General features: G+C 39.7%; 1 protein-coding gene across 1 annotated transcript in view; it reads left to right on the top strand.

Moving 5' to 3' along the window:
- The window catches only part of DYNC2H1 (dynein cytoplasmic 2 heavy chain 1), a 392,465-nt gene that overhangs the window by 66,604 nt on the left and 302,719 nt on the right, over positions 1 to 23,142 (top strand). The window contains exons 39-46 of the mRNA XM_054015569.1: positions 351 to 558; positions 6,383 to 6,512; positions 7,616 to 7,771; positions 9,950 to 10,209; positions 13,691 to 13,937; positions 15,338 to 15,489; positions 16,073 to 16,217; positions 19,606 to 19,708. Of these exons, the coding sequence (XP_053871544.1) occupies positions 351 to 558; positions 6,383 to 6,512; positions 7,616 to 7,771; positions 9,950 to 10,209; positions 13,691 to 13,937; positions 15,338 to 15,489; positions 16,073 to 16,217; positions 19,606 to 19,708 (1,401 nt within the window). The remainder of the gene's footprint in view (positions 1 to 350; positions 559 to 6,382; positions 6,513 to 7,615; positions 7,772 to 9,949; positions 10,210 to 13,690; positions 13,938 to 15,337; positions 15,490 to 16,072; positions 16,218 to 19,605; positions 19,709 to 23,142) is intronic.

The raw sequence follows: 23,142 nt of genomic DNA, 5'->3' as shown, positions 1-23,142 counted from the left end.
TCAACATACTGAAATAAACTTTATTTTTGTTGTTCATATTTTGACAATATGCTAATTTAAAATTGTTGAAAGTGGCCAGTGTAAGGTCAAAAAGACTTATGGCAATACCATTGTCAAGAACCTCAGTTTGTAATTTCCAAATCAGTGTAATATGAAAATAAATGGAATGCAAATATGCATCAGAAGGTGAAGAATGTAAGGAATATTTAAAGAGGTTATATGTAAAGCATATAAAACTAATATATTATAATTGTCATAGAGAATGAAAAATGGTTAGAAATTTAGCAAGCCTTCATATTCTTTAAGTTTTTCCAGTAGATTTGTTGTTTTGTATTTTTATTTGTAAGTAGATGTTAACTCATGGATAATCTGTGATGGTGACATCGACCCTGAATGGATTGAGTCTTTGAATTCTGTCTTGGATGACAATCGATTACTCACTATGCCCAGTGGAGAAAGAATTCAGTTTGGCCCAAATGTAAACTTTGTATTTGAAACGCATGATCTGAGTTGTGCCTCTCCTGCCACAATTTCACGAATGGGAATGATCTTCCTGAGGTGAGAGACAAGGGTGAAATTTACATAACTTATTTGTCATCGTGAATAGTTATTAACTTTTTAAAACCCTATTGTGTCAACTGTGTTTGGCTGTGATAGGTTAGTGTATGACTATATATATATATATAGTCCCTTTATAGAGTTTCAGCAACATGCTTAAACTTCTTCCAAATTGTCTTTTTTTTCTTCTAGTTTTGCACCTTTTTGTGCTTATTCATTTGTTTATAGATATTATCATAGAAATGTGGGGTTGGAAGGGACCTCAAGAGGTCATCGAGCCCAACCCCCTGTGCTGAGACAGGACCAAATAGACCTAGACTATCCCTGACAGGTGTTTGTCTAACCTGTTCTTAAAAACCTACATTGATGGGGATTCAGCAACCTCCCTTGAAGCCTATTCCACTACAAATAAAAGTGTTTCCTAATATCTAACCTAAATCTCCTGTGCTGCAGAATAAGCCCATTACTTCATTTCCTAACTCCAGTGGACATGGAAAATGTTTATCCCCATTCTCATTATAACATTCCTTAATATATTTGAAGACTGTTAGGTCCCCCCTCAGTCATCTTTTTTCAAGACTAAATGTGCCAAGTTTTTTTAACCTTTCTTCATATGCCAGGTTTTAAAACCTTTTTATCATTTTTGCCGCTCTCTTCTGGACTCTTTCCAGTTTGTCCACAACTTTCCTAAAGCGTGGCACCCAGAATGAACACAGTACTCGAGCTGAGGTCTCACAAGTACTAAGTAGAGTTCAACAGTTACTTCTCCTGTCTTACATATAACAGTCCTGTTAATGCACCACTGAATAACATTAGCCTTTTTTGCAGCTGCATCACATGGTTGATTCACATTCAATTTGTGATCCATTCCATTATACTCCCAAGATTCTTTTCAGCTGTAGTACCACCTAGCCAGTTATTCCCCATTTTGTAGTTGTGTGTTTGAGTCTTCTTTCTTGAATGTAGTTATTTACACTTATCTTTATTGAATTTCATCTTGTTGATTTCAGTCCAATTTGTCAAAGGACTAATTCTGTCCTCCAAAGTGCTTGCAAGCCCTCCCAGCCTGATGTCATTTGCAAATTTTATAAGCATACACTTCACTCCATTATCCAAGTCATTAATGAAAATATTGAATAGTACCAAACCCAGGACTGATCCCTGCGGGACCCCACTAGATACACTCTCCCAGTTTGACAGCATTAATAATTACTTTTTGAGTATGGTCTTGCAACCAGTTGTGCACCCACATTATAGTAATTTCACCTAGATCACATTTCACTACTTTGTTTATGAGAATGTCATGTGGGACTGCAACAGAGGGTCCTGTTTCAGAGTAACAGCCGTGTTAGTCTGTATCCGCAAAAAGAAGAACAGGAGTACTTGTGGCACCTTAGAGACTAACAAATTTATTAGAGCATAAGCTTTCGTGGACTACAGCCCACTTCTTCGGATGCATATAGAATGGAACATATATTGAGGAGATATATATACACACATACAGAGAGCATAAACAGGTGGGAGTTGTCTTACCAAGTCTGAGAGGCCAATTAATTAAGAGAGAAAAAACTTTTGAAGTGATAATCAAGCTAGCCCAGTACAGACAGTTTGACAATAAGTGTGAGAATACTTACAAGGGGAGATAGAGTCAATGTTTGTAATGGCTCAGCCATTCCCAGTCCTTATTCAAACCGGAGTTGATTGTGTCTAGTTTGCATATCAATTCTAGCTCAGCAGTCTCTCGTTGGAGTCTGTTTTTGAAGTTTTTCTGTTGTAATATAGCCACCCGCAGGTCTGTCACTGAATGACCAGACAGGTTAAAGTGTTCTCCCACTGGTTTTTGAGTATTTTGATTCCTGATGTCAGATTTGTGTCCATTAATTCTTTTGCGTAGAGACTGTCCGGTTTGGCCAATGTACATGGCAGAGGGGCATTGCTGGCACATGATGGCATATATCACATTGGTAGATGTGCAGGTGAACGAGCCCCTGATGGTATGGCTGATGTGATTAGGTCCTATGATGAGGTCACTTGAATAGATATGTGGACAGAGTTGGCATCGGGGTTTGTTACAAGGATAGGTTCCTGGGTTAGCGGTTTTGTTCAGTGATGTGTGGTTGCTGGTGAGTATTTGCTTTAGGTTGGGGGGTTGTCTGTAAGCGAGGACAGGTCTGTCTCCCAAGATCTGTGAGAGTAAAGGATCATCTTTCAGGATAGGTTGTAGATCTCTGATGATGCGCTGGAGAGGTTTTAGTTGGGGGCTGAAGGTGACAGCTAGTGGTGTTCTGTTATTTTCCTTGTTGGGCCTGTCTTGTAGGAGGTGACTTCTGGGTACTCGTCTGGCTCTGTCAATCTGTTTTTTCACTTCAGCAGGTGGGTATTGTGGTTTTAAGAATGCTTGATAGAGATCTTGTAGGTGCTTGTCTCTATCCGAGGGATTGGAGCAAATGCGGTTATATCTTAGAGCTTGGCTGTAGACAATGGATCGTGTGGTGTGTCCTGGATGGAAGCTGGAGGCATGTAGGTAAGTGTAGCGGTCAGTAGGTTTCCGGTATAGAGTGGTATTGATGTGACCATCGTTTATTAGCACAGTAGTGTCCAGGAAATGGACCGCTTGTGTGGATTGATCTAGGCTGAGGTTGATGGTGGGATGGAAATTATTGAAATCATGGTGAAATTCCTCAAGGGCTTCTTTTCCATGGGTCCAGATGATGAAGATGTCATCAATGTAGCGCAAGTAGAGTAGGGGCGTTAGGGGGCGAGAGCTAAGGAAGCGTTGTTCTAAGTCAGCCATAAAAATGTTGGCATATTGTGAGGCCATGCGGGTACCCATAGCAGTGCCGCTGACTTGAAGGTATATATTGTTCCCAAATGTGAAATAGTTGTGGGTGAGGACAAAATCACAAAGTTCAGCCACCTGGTTAGCTGTGACATTATCAGGGATACTGTTCCTGATAGCTTGTAGTCCATCTTTGTGTGGAATATTGGTGTAGAGGGCTTCTACGTCCATAGTGGCCAGGATGGTGTTTTCTGGAAGATCACCGATGGATTGTAGTTTCCTCAGGAAGTCAGTGGTGTCTCGAAGATAGCTGGGGGTGCTGGTAGCGTAGGGTCTGAGGAGAGAGTCTACATAACCAGACAAGCCTGATGTTAGGGTGCCAATGCCTGAGATGATGGGGCGTCCAGGATATCCAGGTTTATGGATCTTGGGTAGCAAATAGAATACCCCTGGTCGGGGTTCTAGGCATGTGTCTGTACGGATTTGTTCCTGTGCTTTGTCAGGGAGTTTTTTTAGCAGGTGGTGTAGTTTCTTTAGGTAATCCTCAGTGGGATCAGAGGATAATGGCCTGTAGAATGTGGTGTTAGAGAGCTGTCTAGCAGCCTCCTGGTCATATTCCAATTTATTCATGATGACGACAGCACCTCCTTTGTCAGCCTTTTTGATTATGATGTCAGGGTTGTTTCTGAGGCTGTAGATGGCGTTGTGTTCAGCATGGCTGAGGTTATGTGGCAAGTGATGTTGCTTTTCCACAATTTCAGCCTTTGCACGTCGACGGAAGCAATCTATGTAGAAATCCAGTCTGTTGTTTCGACCGTCCGGAGGAGTCCATGCAGAATCCTTTTTTTTTTGTAGTGCTGGTAGGGAGGATTCTGTGGGTTAGTATGCTGTTCAGAGGTATGTTGGAAATATTCTTTGAGTCGGAGACGTCGAAAGTAGGATTCTAGGTCACCGCAGAACTGTATCATATTCATGGGTCTGGAGGGACAAAAGGAGAGGCCCCGAGATAGGACAGACTCTTCTGCTGGGCTAAGAGTATAGCTGGAAAGATTAACAATATTGCTGGGTGGGTTAAGGGAACTACTGTTGTGGCTGCTTGTGGCATGTAGCAGTTTAGATAGTGTAGCGGTCAGAGGGTCCTGTGGTACCTTTAAGACTAACAGACAACCTGCCAACCTTAAGCATATTCTCACCAGCAACCACGCACCGCACCATAACAACTCTAACTCAGGAACCAAGCCATGCAACAAACCTCGATGCCAACTCTGTCCACATATCTACACCAGCAACACCATCACAGGACCTAACCAGATCAGCTACAACATCACCAGCTCATTCACCTGCACGTCCACCAATGTTATATATGCCATCATATGCCAGCAATGCCCCTCTGCTATGTACATTGGCCAAACCGGACAATCATTATGCAAGAGGATAAAAGGACACAAGTCAGATATCAGGAATGGCAATATACAAAAACCTGTAGGAGAACACTTCAACCTCCCTGGCCACACAATAGCAGATGTAAAGGTAGCCATCTTACAGCAAAAAAACTTCAGGACCAGACTCCAAAGAGAAACTGCTGAGCTCCAGTTCATTTGCAAATTTGACACCATCAGATCAGGATTAAACAAAGACTGTGAATGGCTATCCAACTACAGAAGCAGTTTCTCTTCCCTTGGTGTTCACACCTCAACTGCTAGCAGAGCACCTCACCCTCCCTGATTGAACTAACCTCGTTATCTCCATACTGATTTATACCTGCCTCTGGAGATTTCCATTACTTGCATCTGAAGAAGTGAGGTTCTTACCCACGAAAGCTTATGCTCCCAATACTTCTGTTAGTCTTAAAGGTGCCACAGGACCCTCTGTTGCTTTTTACAGATTCAGACTAACACGGCTACCCCTCTGATACTTGACATCATGTGGGACTGTATCTGAAGCCTTAATAAAATCAAGCTATATCATGTCTACTGCTTCTCCCCCTATTCTCTAGGCCAGTAACCCAGTCAAAGAAGGAAATGAGGTTGATTTGGCATGATTTGTTCTTGACAAATCCATACTGGGTATTCCTTGTAACCATATAATCCTCATGATGCTTACAGATTGATTGTTTAATGATTTATTCCAGTATATCTTTCCAGGTATAAAAGTTACGCTGACAAGTCTGTAATTTCCTTTTTTAAGTTAATTTTTATGAATGGTATTTTATTTTATTTTATTATTATAAAACTGATGATTTCATTGTAATGCTAACCTCTGAAAATGTTAATTTACTCTGAGTAGGTGGAGTTGTCTGTATAGATGTTACCCGTATTTGCCTATTTATCTCTGAAGTCAAGTTTTTCATCTGTTACCTTGTAACCTACCACTGTACTTGTGACTCCTAAATGTCTCCAGTCAGTCTCTTTGCACTTTACTGACTATGGTCAGTAAAGCCTTGTAGGGAAGGGCTGTTTTTTGCCCTACACCTTTCACCAAGGACCCAATGTCATATCTTTTGCTCCTTTCTTTCTCTCACCAAAGGTCAGAAGTTTGTTTTCCCTGACTCAGAGAATGGATTGCTTTAAATTGCCTCTAAACACTATAAGACCCCCAAATATTTTAAAGAAAGCAAAGTTTATTAGAAAAAATGTAAGAAAATTGCACTGAATCAAAATTAAACCATTGTCCATTTCTTGTAATTACAGAAATCAGAAAGTAAATGCTCACATCTACTCATAGTACTAGAGCCTTATTTTGACATTTGACAGTAATAATAAAGATACTCCATTTCTAGTTTACATCTTTTTTCTACATATCTTAATGCTTTTTATTCAAGAGCATACATTTTCTGACCCCTTTTTTACTGAAAGGCAAATTTAAATATAGAGAGGTTAAATGACTGGCCTAAAGTCATACAGTGGATCATTGGGAGAGCTGAGAACACAACCCAGGCCTCTTAACTCAGTCATCCTGCTTGAGCCTTTAGATCATACCGCATCCATTTGCATGGATACATGACTATTTTGTTTTTGTTTTAATCTGAAGTATGTCTTATTCTAGTGATGAAGATACAGATCTTAATTCTTTGTTAAAATCTTGGCTAAGAAACCAGCCTGAAGAATGCAGACATAATCTTGAAAATTGGATTGGGGACTATTTTGAAAAGGCGTTAAACTGGGTTCTAAAACAGGTGAGTAACTCACAAAGTCTTAATAACTTTCTGGCTTTTATTCAAACTTATGAACTTGGTGTAGATGTCAACCAGAATTTTTAAATGTGGTCTCTAAAGTTAGGCATCTAAATAAGGGGTCTGATTTTTCAGAGATGCCCAGTTCCCAGAGCTTCCATTAACTAATCATGGATTTAGGTATCTAAATTTAGGCTCAGAAAATTTGAAATTTCTGCCCAAAATCCTTATCAAGAAGGCATGTGCTTTGCTAGGTTTGAGGAAAAATTAACAATGTTATAAGTCATTAAATAATTCTATGTTGGCGGGAACCTCTGCAAGCTGTGCTTTACAGACATTTCCCTTCACTTGTGCTATCTGGGGGAAAGGGATGTGTGCAGGATGTCCTGAAAACCCATGGATCCCAGATTGGAGTCTGTTACTATGCATATAGACTGCTTGTGTCTCTGTGCTTGCTTTGTGCTTCCTATGGCTCCAGTACTCCTCCCTGGCTTCATATGCCTCACAATGGAGCCATGCAGGCCTTGTGCAGCTGGGCCTCTGTTCCATGGAACTTCGTTTAAGAGGGATCCCCAGTGCTGAGAGGCAATCTTGTTGTATTTCCTTGGAAAATCTACATAGCCTGATGGGGATTAAGATGTGTTTCTCCCATAGCTGTTTCTTTCCTCCGTGCAGATGTCTACGCTTGTGTGGGATCTAGGAAAAGGGGGACACAGTTGCAGAAGCAGTTGTTTACCCACCCCATTCTATGGGGGAGAGTGAGATCCACACATGGAGGGTCCCTTCTGGGCACATATCTCCATTTGTGCACATTTCTTTGCAGTCAGTAGCCTCATAACCTCTAAAATAGAAGGATGACTGAACATGAGAACTGATAAATAATAAGTAGGTTTGGTATAAGAGTCAAAAGTAAATATTTAAAAAGCATGTGATTGCAAATGGATCACATTTTCTACCAATTTTAAAAGTCTAAAAGTGGCTCCTAATAGCAACAAAACTGCCATATTTACTTGCACCATAACTCATTTATTTTATTGCTAGAAATTTGTTTAAAGTTATATTATTATTATAAATTATTATATACTATTATATATTCCAATTTACAGAATGACTATGTGGTAGAAACAAGTCTAGTTGGCACTGTGATGAATGGGTTGTCTCATCTCCGTGGGTGCACTGATCGTGGACAATTTATTATTAGCTTAATGCGGGGTCTTGGTGGAAATCTCAACATGAAATCACGACTAGAATTTACAAAAGAGGTAATAATCATTTTCTATCTTATCTCAAACTACGAGATGAATGAAACAGAAATTTTGATTTTGCTATGGTTTCAGAGTATAAAAGTACAATAAGAGTTAGTCCCTGCCTCAGTGAGTTTATAATCTAATTTGAGATTAGATGGAGGGAAATAGGTCAACCATAGGGAGGCAGATTTGTGTGTCATTGGTAGATAGATGGTAGTCAAATCCATGAGAGTGGTCAAGATCACTTATAGATAAGGTCCAAAGAGAGAAGGGGACAAAGGATGGAGCCCTGTGGGAAGCCCATGGAAAGGGGGAGAAGGGAAGAGGAGGAGACCTCATCCAATGAGACTTTGAAGGTGCCATCACTAAGGTAGAGTGAGAATTGTGAGAGGATGAGATCACAAAAGCCAAAGGGTTATAGGTTATCAAGAACTAGGGAGTGATCAAGTGTGTTGAATGCCACTGAGAGGTTAAGCAGGATGAGTAAGGAACACAGGTTCTGGAATTTAGCCGTGGATGCACATGAGTAACTTAACTCACGTGAGTTGTCCCATTGGTGTTAATTAGACTACTCATATTATTAAAGCTTCTTATGTGTATAAGGGCTTGCAAAATTGGGCCCTAAATTAATTCTGACGATATCATATTGTTTTGTTACAAATGATGCATTTGTATTTTTTGGAAGATAATGGAAGGTTTTTAGTCAGGAGCATTTTTAGTCAGGAGCATAGGGTATCAGACTGCTGATTAAATACTTCATTCCTCCCAGCCCTTCAACATGTGGAGACAATCATAATTTCTTAAAAAAAAAAAAAAAAAAAAAAGTGGGTATACTGTTGCCTCCCAAAAGTGTTTATTCACATGTACATACTTCAGAACATTCTTAGTCCCATCCCTCCTTAAATTTCCATTTCTTTGATCACAAACGTATTCCATTTTATTATAGGTGGTGCTGGTTCTATCACCTATCCTTAAAGTTGCCTAACATTTTCTATTACAGAACTCAGGTTTCAGTTGTTTTTATCTTTGACAAACATCACCTGTTCATGCTGAAATTTTCAGTATTGGGTGTTTGCCTAAGGCTGATTTCTTTTGGGAAAGTTTCAGCTAAAACAATTTAGTCATTTCTGAGGATATTATGTGTCTTTTTCCACGTTAAAAACATTCTTACAATTGTTTCATTCAGGTCTAATGCCGCTAAACTTACTACTTCCATGACTTGAAATTTGTCAGGAGGCATCACCCTGATGAGATGGATGTGCCTTTTGTCATCCCCATGAAAATTTGCCCAAATTTGGCCAAACTGTAAGCCTCCAAATATCTCAGTTCTCACATGTTCCATAGAGACTTGCTGGAATTTGGCAGATACGTTCTCTGAAGACTCTCTGTACTGGGCATGCTGCAGCCCAAGGCTGTGGCACTAATCAGGACTTCTCTTAATAACCCATAATTTCCCTTGACAGCATAGTTTGTGCAGCCACACTTTTTTAGCCCAGGATAACATGAAGTGATTTAAGATTGTATAAATTCTAAGTAAATCCTCACACACAGTTTCATTCATATCTTAAAAGTGTTAGAAAAAGGAAAAAGATGACTGTGCATGGTAGGTATTCCTACCAGACCACAAAATAGGAAAAAGAAAAAAGTTACTTATAAAGAAAAATACAGTTATCTCTTTAGGCAGCCTTAATTCTGGAATTTCGTAACTTTTAACTTTTGTTTACAGTTGACTACTAATTGTGTGTCCCTCATTTTCTCTCTACTCAGTGTGAGAAGTCTGTGGCTACATTTGTGTGCTCATGAGTGCTACATGAGTGCTCATGACTGTGAGTAGGAGCTGTACTTTGAACCTACTAAGTACTTTGTAAAGTCAGGCCCTCAGTGACTCAAGGAAATGAATGAGGACATTTATTCCATGAGGTCTGGCACCACGCATCGAATGAAAAATAAATATTGGATAACTACCCACTCATTCACTCACTACCCAATGTATTTGCACAACAGGATTGAATTAAAGTTGCATAGGCAACCTTAATTCTTGCATTTCCTAATTTTTGAGTGCTTGACTTTGCAAATTTAATATTCTTTTAACATAGTTTTTTTGGATGTACTTATAATTATAGTTATTGTGTTGTTATTAGGAATGCAGATTTTTAACAGCTTAATTGTTATTCTTTTAAAATTTTTGTAAAGATTTTTAATTGGGCACGAGAATCTCCGCCAGATCCCAGGAAGCCACTGGACACATATTATGACCCTGACACTGGACATTTAATGTCATATCAGCTGAGAAAACCTATACATTTGACTGCTGATGACTTTAGTAATCTCCGAACACTTCCTGTCATTCAAACCCCTGACATGCAGAGAGGTTTAGATTACTTCAGACCATGGCTAGACTTTGACAATAAGCAGCCATTTCTTCTTGTTGGGCCTGAAGGATGTGGAAAGGGGTAAGTTTGTTTTTGTTTTTTATTTTAACTGTTTTAATCTAACTTTTCTAAGTTTGGTGATAAAGTTTTGGAACATTTTTGCATAGTGAAGATTTCTGCTCCATTGATAAAGTTGTTTCTTTAGATGAAATACTAATAGAACCATTTGAAATGTTCTTTGACACATCTGTCACTAAAAAATTAGTAACATCAGTCTCAGTCTGTGTGTGTGTTTGTCCAGCATCTATTACAATGGGATGCTGTTTCTGATTGGAACTTTGGTGCTAATGGAATGCAAATAGTAAATTATACATACTTGTGCTTGGTGGGGGCCCCTTTAGTCACTACCAGAACATTGTTTGAGTTACTTCCTTCTCTGACCCTAACAGAGTCCTTCCTCTGCTCGGGGTGTATTCGGGGTGTGCAAGGGTCTCTCTCTCTCTCTCTCTCTCTCTTTTTCTCTCTAAATAAGAATTCCTTTCCCCTGCTCCTTGTGACTAACAAAACATTATTACCCCTGTTTGTGTATCTCTTTGAGCTCGGTACAGGTGCTCTTTCTCGAGCACAAAGTGTGGATACTGCTTGACCAGATGAGGCTCCATTACTTCCCCTTTACAGAGACCAGTTGGTCATACGCATGGTTCAGTGTAGGGTCACTTTTCTATGCCTGCACAAAATTCCCATCCTGTAGGAGTGCTTCCACATCCAGATAACCTCTTCCTCACTTGCAGGGGCTGACAGTTCTTTTCCTCATGACATTCCCTCCTTAGGGTCTTCCAATTCCCCAAGGTTTACCAGGCTTTCAGGTCATTCTGCAATGATCAACCAGGATGCCTGTTTGCCAAAAAAAATGGCCAGTATCAGTCTCCCATTATGGGATACTCCAATTTCTCCACCAGTGGTACAGCTGTCACCTTGGTACATGTCCCCACAATCAGTTGTAAACATTGGCTGGGATAGGTTTTCACTTTGCCATGTATACACTGTAGATGAAATCAGCCTTTTGGGGGTGTTGTCATCTCTTGTGAAGGAGACTTGGACCACTGTCTAACTACAGACAGAGTCCAAGTCCTTGAACTCTTTTCTCTTGGACCATCACCAGCGCCATCAACTTGGGAAGTGCTGTTTTCCATGCATGGGTTTCTACACTCCAGCCCTGGGCATAATCACATTCGTTAAGAGGGCATTCTTTTTTTTATGGGTTCTGTGTGGCCACAGGAGCAGCAAGTCACTGGGCTGGCACTGACGGTATCTTTTCTAGTTGGGGGCGAACTCAGCTGTGGAGTAGTGGCTGGCCCCTGTTCTGCAGGTCCGACTTCAGTTGCTTGAGATGCTTGGTAGTCCCACTGGTAGTGTCATTGACGTGAGTTTCCTCAGAAATGTCCAAATTGTCCAAGATGGCTGACTTTACTTGTTTATAATTCTTAGACTTCTCCAGGTCTAGGTTATGGTAGGCCATCTGTGCCAGACCCATCAAGTATGGAGCCAAAATCAAAGGCTACTCCATCAGGAGATTAGTGCTCTGCTCTGAAAGGTAATTAAAAAGGCCTTAGGGTATTGTCTGGCCCCATCTTGGTTAAGTTCCTGGGTACTGACAGAAGGTGAGCATAAGGTGAGCACTATCTGTTGTATCATCTCCTTGTGGAACTCCTGCTGGTGGATCATCAACTCCCTCAGCAGCTGTTGCTGTTGTTGCATTGTTTGAACTTGCTAGTGGGTGGTTCACTGCTGCAGCAATTGTTGCTGTAACTGCTGTTGCTGAGTGCTTGCTGCTGCTGCATATCAGCTAGCCATTCACACCACCGCTCAGATACTATAAGAACATACGAATGGTCATACTGAGTAAGACCAATGGTCCACCTTGCCTGATATCCTGTATCTGCCAGTGGACAGTGCCAGATACTTCAGAGGGAATGAACAGGGTGGTTAAATACTGGAATAAACACTGGTTATTCTTGTCAGGGTGGTTAAACACTGGAATAAATTGCCTAGGGAGGTTGTGGAATCTCCATCTCTGGAGATATTTAAGAGTAGGTTAGATAAATGTCTATCAGGGATGGTCTAGACAGTATTTGGTCCTGCCATGCGGGCAGGGGACTGGACTCGATGACTTTGTATCTCTTCTTTTATATGAATTTACACATTACACAAATTGAATGTAAAGCAAATGCAATGTAATGTGTAAATTTAAGAATATATGTTTTTGGATTGGCTTGGTTACTGTGCAGGAACCAATCCCTGTACAGCATGCTCTGTGCATGTCCATGTCCATGTCTGTTCACGTGGAACCTGATCTTTACCTTCAAGGTTTATCTTGTCCATAGTCCTTAGCATTACACCAGCATACTGTTTGGCGACCCCCTATTTACAACTTGACCTTCCATTCACCTTTCCAATTATGCCTACTAAGAAATGAGACAAGTTACTTATGTCAAACCTGGCCTACACACTTATCGACATTGAATTTCATCTGCAACAAAATCCCTTTGTAACTCTTCAAAGTGCTCTTTGGAATTAACTATTTTAGTAATTCTGTATCATTTGCATATCTTGCCACATTCCTGTTCACCCTTTTTTTCCAGATAATTTATTAATATATTGAACAGCACAAGTTCCACTACAGGGAACTCTCCCACTATTGACCTATCTCCATTGTGAAAACAGTTTATTCCTACCCTTTGTTTCCATTCCCATCTTTTAACCAGCTACTGATCAATGAGAGGACCTTCCCCCTTATCACATGACTCCTTACTTTGATTAAGAGCCTTTGGTGAGGGACCTCATCAGAGGCCTTCTTAAAGTCCTAGTGCACTGCATCGACTGAATCACCCTTATCCATATGCTTGTTGATTCCCTCAAAGAGCAAGCCATACAGCTGTGTCTAGTTAGTGCTCGCTGAGCCCTGAAGAGCTCATTAACTTCTCCCTTAATAGGGTGAGGGCATACCCCTCACATAATAATGGTAATAAGTGTGAATCCAGTTTTTTTCCCCTGTGTCTCTGTTGATTTGCAAATAGATTATATTATTTTTTTTACTGGTTTCTTAACAATCTAATGCTATTTCCACTGTTTAAAATTCAGTCATAAATATGATTCCTAAAAAAAAAAAAGATACATAACATTCCTTTTTATTTTCTTTATTCTCATGTGCATAGGCTCTTACCCTGCAATGTATACCGCATGAGAGGACTAATGAATTTTTGCAGAGCCCTATTGACTTCCATTGTCCATATGTTGTAAATAGCTGGTTTGGGGCCATATTTCATTGTTCACTAACTAGCTATTTCTTACACAAATCTGTATAAGTACTTTTCTGGAACTTCATAAATGTGAAATGATACAATTTGATTTTATAATCAAGAATATTTAGTTCAACAAAACTGATCCAGTACATTATATGCAGAACGTTAAACAGTGTGCTGGCAGTTTTAAAGGTGTTCAAATTGTTTTTTAAAAATTTCTGTGTATATAAAATATATATTTATATATTTTATTTTGTTAGAATGTTGCTTCGTTATGCCTTTTCCCAACTCCGATCCACTCAGATTGCTACAGTTCACTGCAGTGCACAAACTACATCTCGACATCTTCTCCAAAAGTTAAATCAGACTTGCATGGTAATTAGTACAAATACTGGGAGAGTATACAGACCGAAAGACTGTGAAAGGCTGGTTTTATACTTAAAGGAGATCAACCTTCCCAAACCTGATAAATGGGGAACCAGCACTCTAGTGGCTTTCCTGCAACAGGTGAACGTATATGGCTTTGATAATAATTATATTTAGAATTATAGACTATAAATGATTTATTATGATTCAGTAAATACATATTAAAGTCCTGTTTCCAATCATTTGATATACAGGCAGAGTATTTTGAATTGAACACCTTACAATATGCTGGTGATCTTAATAGTTAACATCCTACATGTTTATTATCATTATGTTTATGTGTAGTGTGGTAGCATGTAGAGATGCCAACCGGTATCAAGGTTACATTTGTGCTAAGCACTAAACACATGTACAGGGCCGGGTCCAGGCACCAGCGAACCAAGCAGGTGCTTGGGGCAGCCAATGGAAAGGGGTCTTCGGCGGCAATTCGGCAACGGGTCCCTTAGTACCTCTCCTCCTCTTTGAGCTGCCGCCGAAGTGCCGCCGAAGAGGAAGAGGGAGCGAAGGACCCGCCACCGAACTGCCGCAGAAGAAGGAAGCGGCGTAATTGAGCTGCCGCTGAAGTGCCGCCGATCGGCTTTTTTTTTTTTTTTTTTTTTCCTGCTTCGCTGTTTGGGGTGGCCAAAAAGCTGGAGCCGGCCCTGCATATATAATCAAAAGACAGTCCCTGTCCCCAAAAGCTTATAGTGATTAACAAAGTAAGTTTAGGGGTTTGCATAATTCTTCTCTCCTCAAAGATTGGAAATTGAAATGTAATGCTTACAGTATTTTAAAAATAACTTTTTCCTCATTTTTACATTCTGTCCTTCATGCATTCTTTCTCCTTCTCCAAATTCCTTCTTAAAATCCTCTTCCCCACCTTCACCCCACAAATCTGTTGTGTTGTTGGTTGATTTTTAACAATGAATTTACTACATTCTCCCTTTTACTGAAATATTTCCCCCTTTGGTTTAATTTTCTCTTACATTGCAAGCTATCTGGGACAAAGACTGTGGGCTAAGGGCTGCCCTAACTTATTTCAGCTGCTCATGGTCTCTAAGGGACCACTCAGGAGCTGAGAATTGGCAGAGTGAAGCTCCAGTATGCCCCCTTCCACGCCTGATTTGCCCTTTACTCTGGTGGAGGTTATGGAAGGAGCCATCTCTTTTGGCTTTACTGTAGCTGAGAGCTACCTCCCTCCAGGAGGAATTGTCAGCTGTCCAGTTACACCTGGAATGTAGCTCCTTTGTGCTCTTGGTTCACAGAGGAGAATCTGGCCTGATTTATGATTTTATAAAGTGCCATATACATTTTTGTTTATAGTGCTGCACAGTTGCTTAAGTATAATATATTAGACACTTTTGAGGAAAATTTTAGTGATGGGTACATTGTTGGTATTTAACAAATAATAGTAATCAGAGACTCATCATTAATCTATTGTTTTCATTAGGCACCTTGCTATTTTTCACTTAATTTTACTAAAATATTTTGTTTTGTTAAAGATTCTGACGTACCAAGGATTTTACGATGAAAATCTTGAATGGGTTGGTTTAGAAAGTATCCAAATTGTGGCATCCATGTCTGCTGGGGGAACATTAGGAAGGCATAAACTTACATCCAGATTTACTTCTATTGTTCGTCTTTGTGCAATTGAGTAAGTGTCTGCAAGAACCTACTTGACTTTAAGATCTTAGATTCAGATTGCAGGTCTGTTTGCCTCTGCCTGTCCTTCTTGATGTGAGACTTTTGAAAACATGGAATGTGATTGTGTCTGGCAAGACAAGCCTCTAATCTTTCCTAATAATGTAGAATCTTCATATATAGTATCATTGTTGCTACCTTTTGGTGTTTCAAACCAGTTAAAGAGCAATATATAATTATTTTAATGTACCTTGTTGTGCCTATGTATCTGAAATAAAATTTCAAGTAGGATTACTTTGCTTCTAGTAGGTTACAGCTTTACAGCCTTATTTTAAAATGCTGGTTGGCTAGTAGATTAAATACACTGTGAGGAAGGGTTTATAAATTGGAACATATTTAAAGATGCACATGGAAAGTCTCTGAGGATTGCATATTCAGATAAAACCAAAATGTATTTAAGTTACTGCTGGACTAAGGTTCTATGTATTGAAGATTCAGAGTAAATTATAGATATAAATCTAAACCCATTTTTGGTATGGAAATTAAGAATGTTGATACATCACAATTTCCTTGGACTCTTCTTTTTTTTCCTCTAGCTATCCAGAAAGAGACCAACTGCAAACAATTTATAGTGCATATTTAGAGCCTGTGCTTCACAAAAACCTAAAGAATCACTCTGTTTGGGGTTCCTTACCAAAAATACATCAGCTGGCAGGATCTATGGTTCAAGTATATGAGCAGGTACAGTGCTTTGATTTCTTTTTTGGGAAATGGAGATGAAAAATTGAGACGCAGCCATGTCTTTTAATCTCTGACTTTAGACAGTAACAATAGATTATACAGTGTTTCACCATATTTAAAATCTAAATGCAAGTAATTTTTTTATGTTGATCTCAGAATTAAAGTGAAGGGTACATGCATGTGGTTATGGACATGAAAGGATGGTCCAGTGATTAGGGCACTAATCTAGGATTTGTGAGACTTGGGTTCAGTTCCCTGCTGCATCACAGACTTTCTGTGTGTGCTTGGACAAGTCACTTAGGGACTCATGGAATTTAAGGCTAGACGGGACCATCATGATCATCTGGTCTGATCTCCTGCACATTGCAGGCCACAGAACCTCATCAACCCACTCCTATAATAGACCCATAACCTCTGGCTGAGTTACTGAAGTCCTCAAATCATGATTTCAAGTTCCAGAGAATCTATCATTTACACTAGTAAATGGTGGATTCCGCCTCTTTGTGCCTCCATACTCCATCTGTAAAATGAGGATAACTCTGCTTCACACTGAAGATTGCAAGTTGCTCAGATACTATGATTTTGTATGATGATGGGGGCCATACTTAGATAGGACTAAGTATTCCAAATAGTGTGCATATAAAACATGACATTTAGGCACACAAATACATTTTTAACTTCCCACTCAAAATTGTAGGGTCCCAGCCAAGTATGTAATCACTTTAAGCATTTAAGCATAGTCTCACTGGATTTAGTAGGACTGATTACATGGATTAGGACCCAAGTGCTTAACACACATCTAGGTAGAATGATCACATCCTTAAAAGCAGATAGAGCATGGGCACAGCCTCCAACTAGTCACATAATTGAAATCTTCAAAGAAATATGTGCAAGTGTCATTCTGGTAAGGCAAGATTATTAGATGTTCGAAAATCTTGATTAAGGAAACTTAGCTTAGCCAAAAGTTTTCCATTAGTGGAAGGCTGAATCTTTATGATGATAAATGGTTGTGGTGGAGGTAGAGCCAAGTTTACAGAATGTAATAAGTAGGCCATTTCTCACCATGCAGACAATTGTATTATTGATAAACCATTTCAGACCTCAATTGACAGGTTTAATAGAACAAACACACTAAAGAAACACTACTGTGTATTGAATAGTAACAACATTTCTATTCTTTGAAATTCTACACATTTTGAACATCAATAGCTTACATATAGTAGTCTAAGGAGAATCAGATCAAAATATTTGTTATCCTTTTGGTAAACAGTTGCACTCTCATGCCTTGCATGCTTTTCATATGGCTTATTCTTTATCTGTATATTTGTTGAGTTACACCTCTACCCTGTTATAACGTGACCCAATATAACACGAATTCTGATATAATGCGGTAAAGCAGTGCTCTGTGGGGGCGGGGCTGCGCACTCCAGCGGATCAAAGCAAGTTCAATATAACGCGGTTTCACCTATAATGCGGGAAGATTTTTTGGCTCCCGAGGACAGCGTTATATCGAAGTAGAGGTATATTAGTATAAATCTGTGTAGATTGTCTCATCCTCAAAGAGAGCTATGCAGTTATTCCATGAGTTAAAAATCAAGGTGTGTTTTCAGATATAAATAATAGTTAATATTTCCATTATCAGTCGGCCAAATTATGATATGCATTGTTGTTAGTTTATTTTATTCATTATACCTTACATTTATATAGCATCTTCTGTCCAGAAATGTACCTCCGCCCCACACAAATCATGTACCATACATAAGGAACACTATACAAATACAGTCATATTTAATACATGTGATTTGTCTGATCACAGATCCTTTGAAAGCATGTGTTATATACATATCAAATGTGTTTGGGATGTCCTCCTAACCTTGCACAGGCCTTTCACCCTCTTGGTCTATCTGACGTTCCCCTGGTGTTATCTGGATCAGTGATCTGCTAGGTCACTCCAATCATCGACTCAGGGAGGCAGTCTTACCCTGCTCTGCTGTGAGAACCCCCATTCCTGGGCTGTTCACGCACAGCTTCTAGCATGTAAGCTGCTCCCAGCTATGTGAATGAGCACTTTTAGCCAGCTGCTGCTTGGATTGTGCATCCGAATGACACTAGCTAATATCTCTGGTCCCAGACACAACCCTAGGAACCTCCGTCTTGCAGTCTATGCCCCTGGACACTGCAAGCTTATATGAGTTTGTCAATTTAACAAAGAAATTGATATGTATCAGGCTTGTTAACCCAAGGGGAGTCTCTGACAGCTTCAGACAAAATGCGCCGGTTCAGGTAGAATAAACAAACAAATTTATTAACCACAAAAGATAGATTTTAAGTGATTGTAAGTCAAAACACAAGAAGTCAGATTTGGTCAAATGAAATAAAAGCAAAACACATACTAAGCTGATCTTAACACTTTCAGTGCCCTTACAAACTTAGATGCTTTTCACCACAGGCTGACTGTTTGCCATTCAGCCAGGCTCACCACTTTGATCAGTGCTTCAGTTGCCTGGTGGTGGTGTCTGTAGATGTAGGTGGAAGAGAGAGGAAGAGCATGGCAAACGTCTCTCCCTTTTATCATGTTCTTTCTTCCCCCTTGGCTTTGCCCCCCACTTCAGAGTCAGGTGAGCATTACCTAATCGTAGTCCCAAACTGACCAAAGGAAACGGGGTGGCTCACTCCAGAGTCCAACAGATCCTTTGTTGCTGCCTAGGCCAGTGTCATTTGTTCCTGTGAGGCTGGGTTTGTCCCATACATGCCCTGATGGGGTGTGAACTGCCCATCTGCTCCTGGAGAGTTTTGCCTGGGCTTGTTTTAAGCCATGAGGTCACATTTTCAGCCTCATAACTATATACATGAAATTACAACCTATAGCATTACATTACTATAACAACAATGCTCAGTGCATCATGAGCCTGCCAAAGACACCGACATGACAAACTTTGCATTGGATACCACACAAACATATTATAAGGATGAACATGGGGCTGCAGGGTGTTCCCCTGAGGTACAGAGTATCACAGTCTATCCAAAAATTTGGACAAAATTCTTCTCCTGGTGCCAAACTACAAAAATCAACCCACTATAGATGTTTTAGACTGGAAGAGAGATCGTTCCCATGAAAGAAACAGGGAACTAATTTTCCAACATAAACTTTTTCTCAGAAATAATATGGAATAAATATTTTAGAAATGAGATATTTTGCTTTTTTGGTCTGAAAGCAAAATGTAAACAATCCAAGCTGTGTATTTTTCAGATGAATTAACAAAATATATGAACCTGTACAGTTGAAGTAAATCCACTTGGTGAAAGCACAGAAAATTGTTGAACTAAATTGTCAAGAAATCTTTGCAATTAAAATATAAATTGTGTTGTGAATAACTTATGTTTTCAGGTACGAGCAAAATTCACAGTTGATGATCATAGTCATTACCTCTTTACACCATACATTCTTACTCAGTGGGTTCTTGGCTTATTCAGATATGATTTAACAGGAGGTGAGTTACTCTGATTTGTTCCAAAAGAGAAAACATTTTTAGAATGTTCAAATATTTTGTGATGTGTTTCTTATTATTTATCTATCCTGCAAACTCTCCATATCATAGAATATCAGGGTTGGAAGGGACCTCAGGAGATCATCTAGCCCAACCTCCTTCTCAAAGCAGGACCAATCCCCAGGTAGATTTTTGTGCCCCAGATCCCTGAATGGCCCCCTCAAGGATTGCACTCACAACCCTGGGTTTAGCAGGCCAATGCTCAAACCACTGAGCTATCCCTCCCCCCTTGAATCCCCATTGAAACCTGGAAAATCTGTAGGACTGGCCCTAATGTCAGTTGAAAAAAAAAAGTTCCATTGCATGAAAAGTTATGTTTTTAATTTTGAAAAATAGTGTGAAATTTTAAAATATAGATAGTAAATATTCTGAGTTTAAAGAAAATAAATAAGTCTGGGCTGCTCACTTCAGTCATTTTGATTATGAAATCTGTGGACTCCGCTTTCTGCAATTGATCTGGTTTTTGATGAGAATGTCTCAGGGTATGTCTACACTTCAAGGTAAGTGAAGTAGAACTCGAGTTAGCATACCTCAGGTTTGTTTAATGTAGGGCTTGAATGTTTACACTTATTTGTAACCCCAGTTTAGGAATTTTTGAATCTTGGGTCCCAACCTGGGGTGCCAACATTTACACTGCATTATGTGGGCCCAAGTTCAACCACCCATATCCCAGACTTCCTAGTGCCCTCCCAAAATGTGGCAGCTCTAGCCCTTTGTTTATAGTGCAGTGTGGAAAAACTTGACTGTCCACCAAAATTGACTGTCCAGAGGACAAAGAAAGCTGGCCCATAGAATTTTTGGAGTACTTTTGGTGGACTCCCAGAACATGAGTCCTGTGGAGCTGCATCTACACTGAAAAAGCAATAGGACTTGATCTCTGGGTCCATTTCCGGGATGTCCTGGGTCCAAGCCCTGGGCTGGAGTGATTTGCGTATAGATGAAAGGGGGGTTAAGCTTGAACCTGAGTTCGAACCTTGGGCTTACATTGAGGTGTAGACATATCCACAGCAGCTTGCCACAAATTACTTTAGTTGTATCAGTTGCTTAAAGTGTGTGTGTGGGGGGGGGGGGGGAGGAGGGGTGTAGCAGTATTGCCACTACTGAGGGGCATTATTCTTATACTGCTTAACAAAAGAAGGGTGTAACCAATCCTTCTCATGATGTTGAAGTGCTTTCTAATGACCACTTATTCTCAAACTTTTCCTTTTCCTCAAACTTTTCCTTTTTAGCCGAATGGAATTTAGTTTTAGGTACTCTTGGAAACTGACAGCTTAGGCTGGTTTCCAGTCTGACTTTTATCCTTCCTTTGGAGTTGATATTTTACTGGGTCACAATACGATTATTATAAGATTATTCATATTTGTTTTGTGCTAATGATTGTGAACTTTTATGGGATCATTTACAGACCTGTGTTTTTTTTACATGGTCTTCCTGAAAAGTGACAGTTAGGTTTTAAATTGGCATTAGTGGAGATGTAGTCGATTGGCTAAATTTGAGACATGCTTTGGTAGCATTGAACTGATAAGCATCTGTACTCACAATCCACTCATTGGGTTGGATCCTCATGGAGGTGTAAATCAGCATAGCTCCACTTAAGTCAATGAAGGTACACTGACTTACACCAAGTGGGGATTTCTCCCTGTTTAAGGATTCCACTATTATATCTGAAGCTGGTGGATGACTGTGCTTTTTCTGTGATGAGCAATTTGTTCCACCTGAAACCCATCTCATCTTGTCCCTTCTCCACTTGTAAGGAGCAGGTTAAAGCTTTATTTTCCCCAAAGATAACCACTATCTGTTCTTGGATTTATTTTTTGCCTTGGCTAGTTAAACAGAAATTAAAAGGTTTGGTCACAAAAGTGAAATGCATGCAAGCTGCATGGAAACTTTTTAAAAACACCATAATAGAGGCTCAAATTAAATGTATACCCCAAATTAAAAAACCTAGTAAGAGGACCAAAACGTGCCACCATGGCTAAACAACAAAGTAAAAGTAGTGATTAGAGGCAAAAAGGTGTCCTTTAAAAATTGGACATTAAACCCTACTGAGAAAAATAGGAAGGAGCATAAGTGGTAGCAAATCAAGTGTAAATGTATAATTAGGTAGGCCAAAAAAGAATTTTAAGAGCAACTAGCCAAAGACTCAAAAACTAAGCCAAAAAAAAAATCCTTTAAAGCAGGGAGCTTGCCAAACAGCCAGTGGACCACTGGATGATCGAGGTGCTAAAGGAACACTCAAGGAAGATAAGGCTTTGCAGAGATGCTAAATGAATTCTTATGTATTGGTCTTCACTGCAGAGAATGTGAGGGAGATGCCCACACCTGAGCCATTCTTTTTAGGTGACAAATCTGAGGAACTGACCCAGCTTGAGTGGTCAGTAGAGGAGATTTTGGAACAAATTGATAAATTAAACAGTTATAAGTCACCAGAACCAGATGGTATTCACCCAAGAGTTCTGAAGGAGTTCAAATATGAAACAGAACTACTACTGCAGTATGTAACCTTTCCTTTAAATCCGCTTCTGTACCAGACGACTAGAGAATAGCTAATGTGACACCAGTTTTTAAAAAGGCTCCAGAGGTGATCCTGATAATTACAGGCTGGTAAGCTTAACTTCAGTACAGTACCAGACAAATTGGTTGAAACTGTAGTAAAGAACAGAATTCTCTGACACACGATGAACACAATTTGTTGGGAAAGGCTCAACACGGCTTTTCTAAAGGGAAATCATGCCTCACCAGTCTATTAGAATTCTTGCCAGAAAGCATGTGACAAAGGTGATCCAGTGAAAATAGTGTACTTGACTTTCAGAAAGCCTTTGACAAGGTCCCTCACCAAATGCTCTTAAGCAAAGTAAGGAGTCATGGGATAAGAGAGAAAGTCTTCTCATGGATCAGTAACTGGTTAAAAGACAGGAAACAAAGGAAAGGAATAAATGGTCATTTTTCAGAATGGAGAGAGGTAAATAGGGTTCTATACTGGGACCAGTGCCGTTCAACATTTTCATAAATGATCTGGAAAAAGGGGTACACATTGAGTTGGCAAAATGTGCAGATGGTACAAAATTACTCAAGATAGTTGAGTCCAAAGCAGACTGTGAAGTGTTAAAAAGGGATCTCACTAGGCTGGGTGACTGGGCAACACAATGCAGATAAAATTCAATGCTGATAAATGCAAAGTAGTGCACACTGGAAAATATAATCCCAACTATATATACAAAATGATTATCTAAATTAGCTGTTACTACTCAATGAAGAGATCTTGGAGTCATTGTGGATAGTTCTGTGAAAACATGCGCTCAGTGTGACAAAGAACCAACAGTGTTAGGAACCATTAGGAAAGGGATAGAGAATAAGACAGAAAATATCATCATGCC

Source organism: Malaclemys terrapin, chromosome 1 (assembly GCF_027887155.1).
Source record: "Malaclemys terrapin pileata isolate rMalTer1 chromosome 1, rMalTer1.hap1, whole genome shotgun sequence".
Taxonomy (NCBI): Eukaryota; Metazoa; Chordata; order Testudines; family Emydidae; genus Malaclemys; species Malaclemys terrapin.
This window is presented reverse-complemented; position numbering and strand designations above follow the sequence as displayed.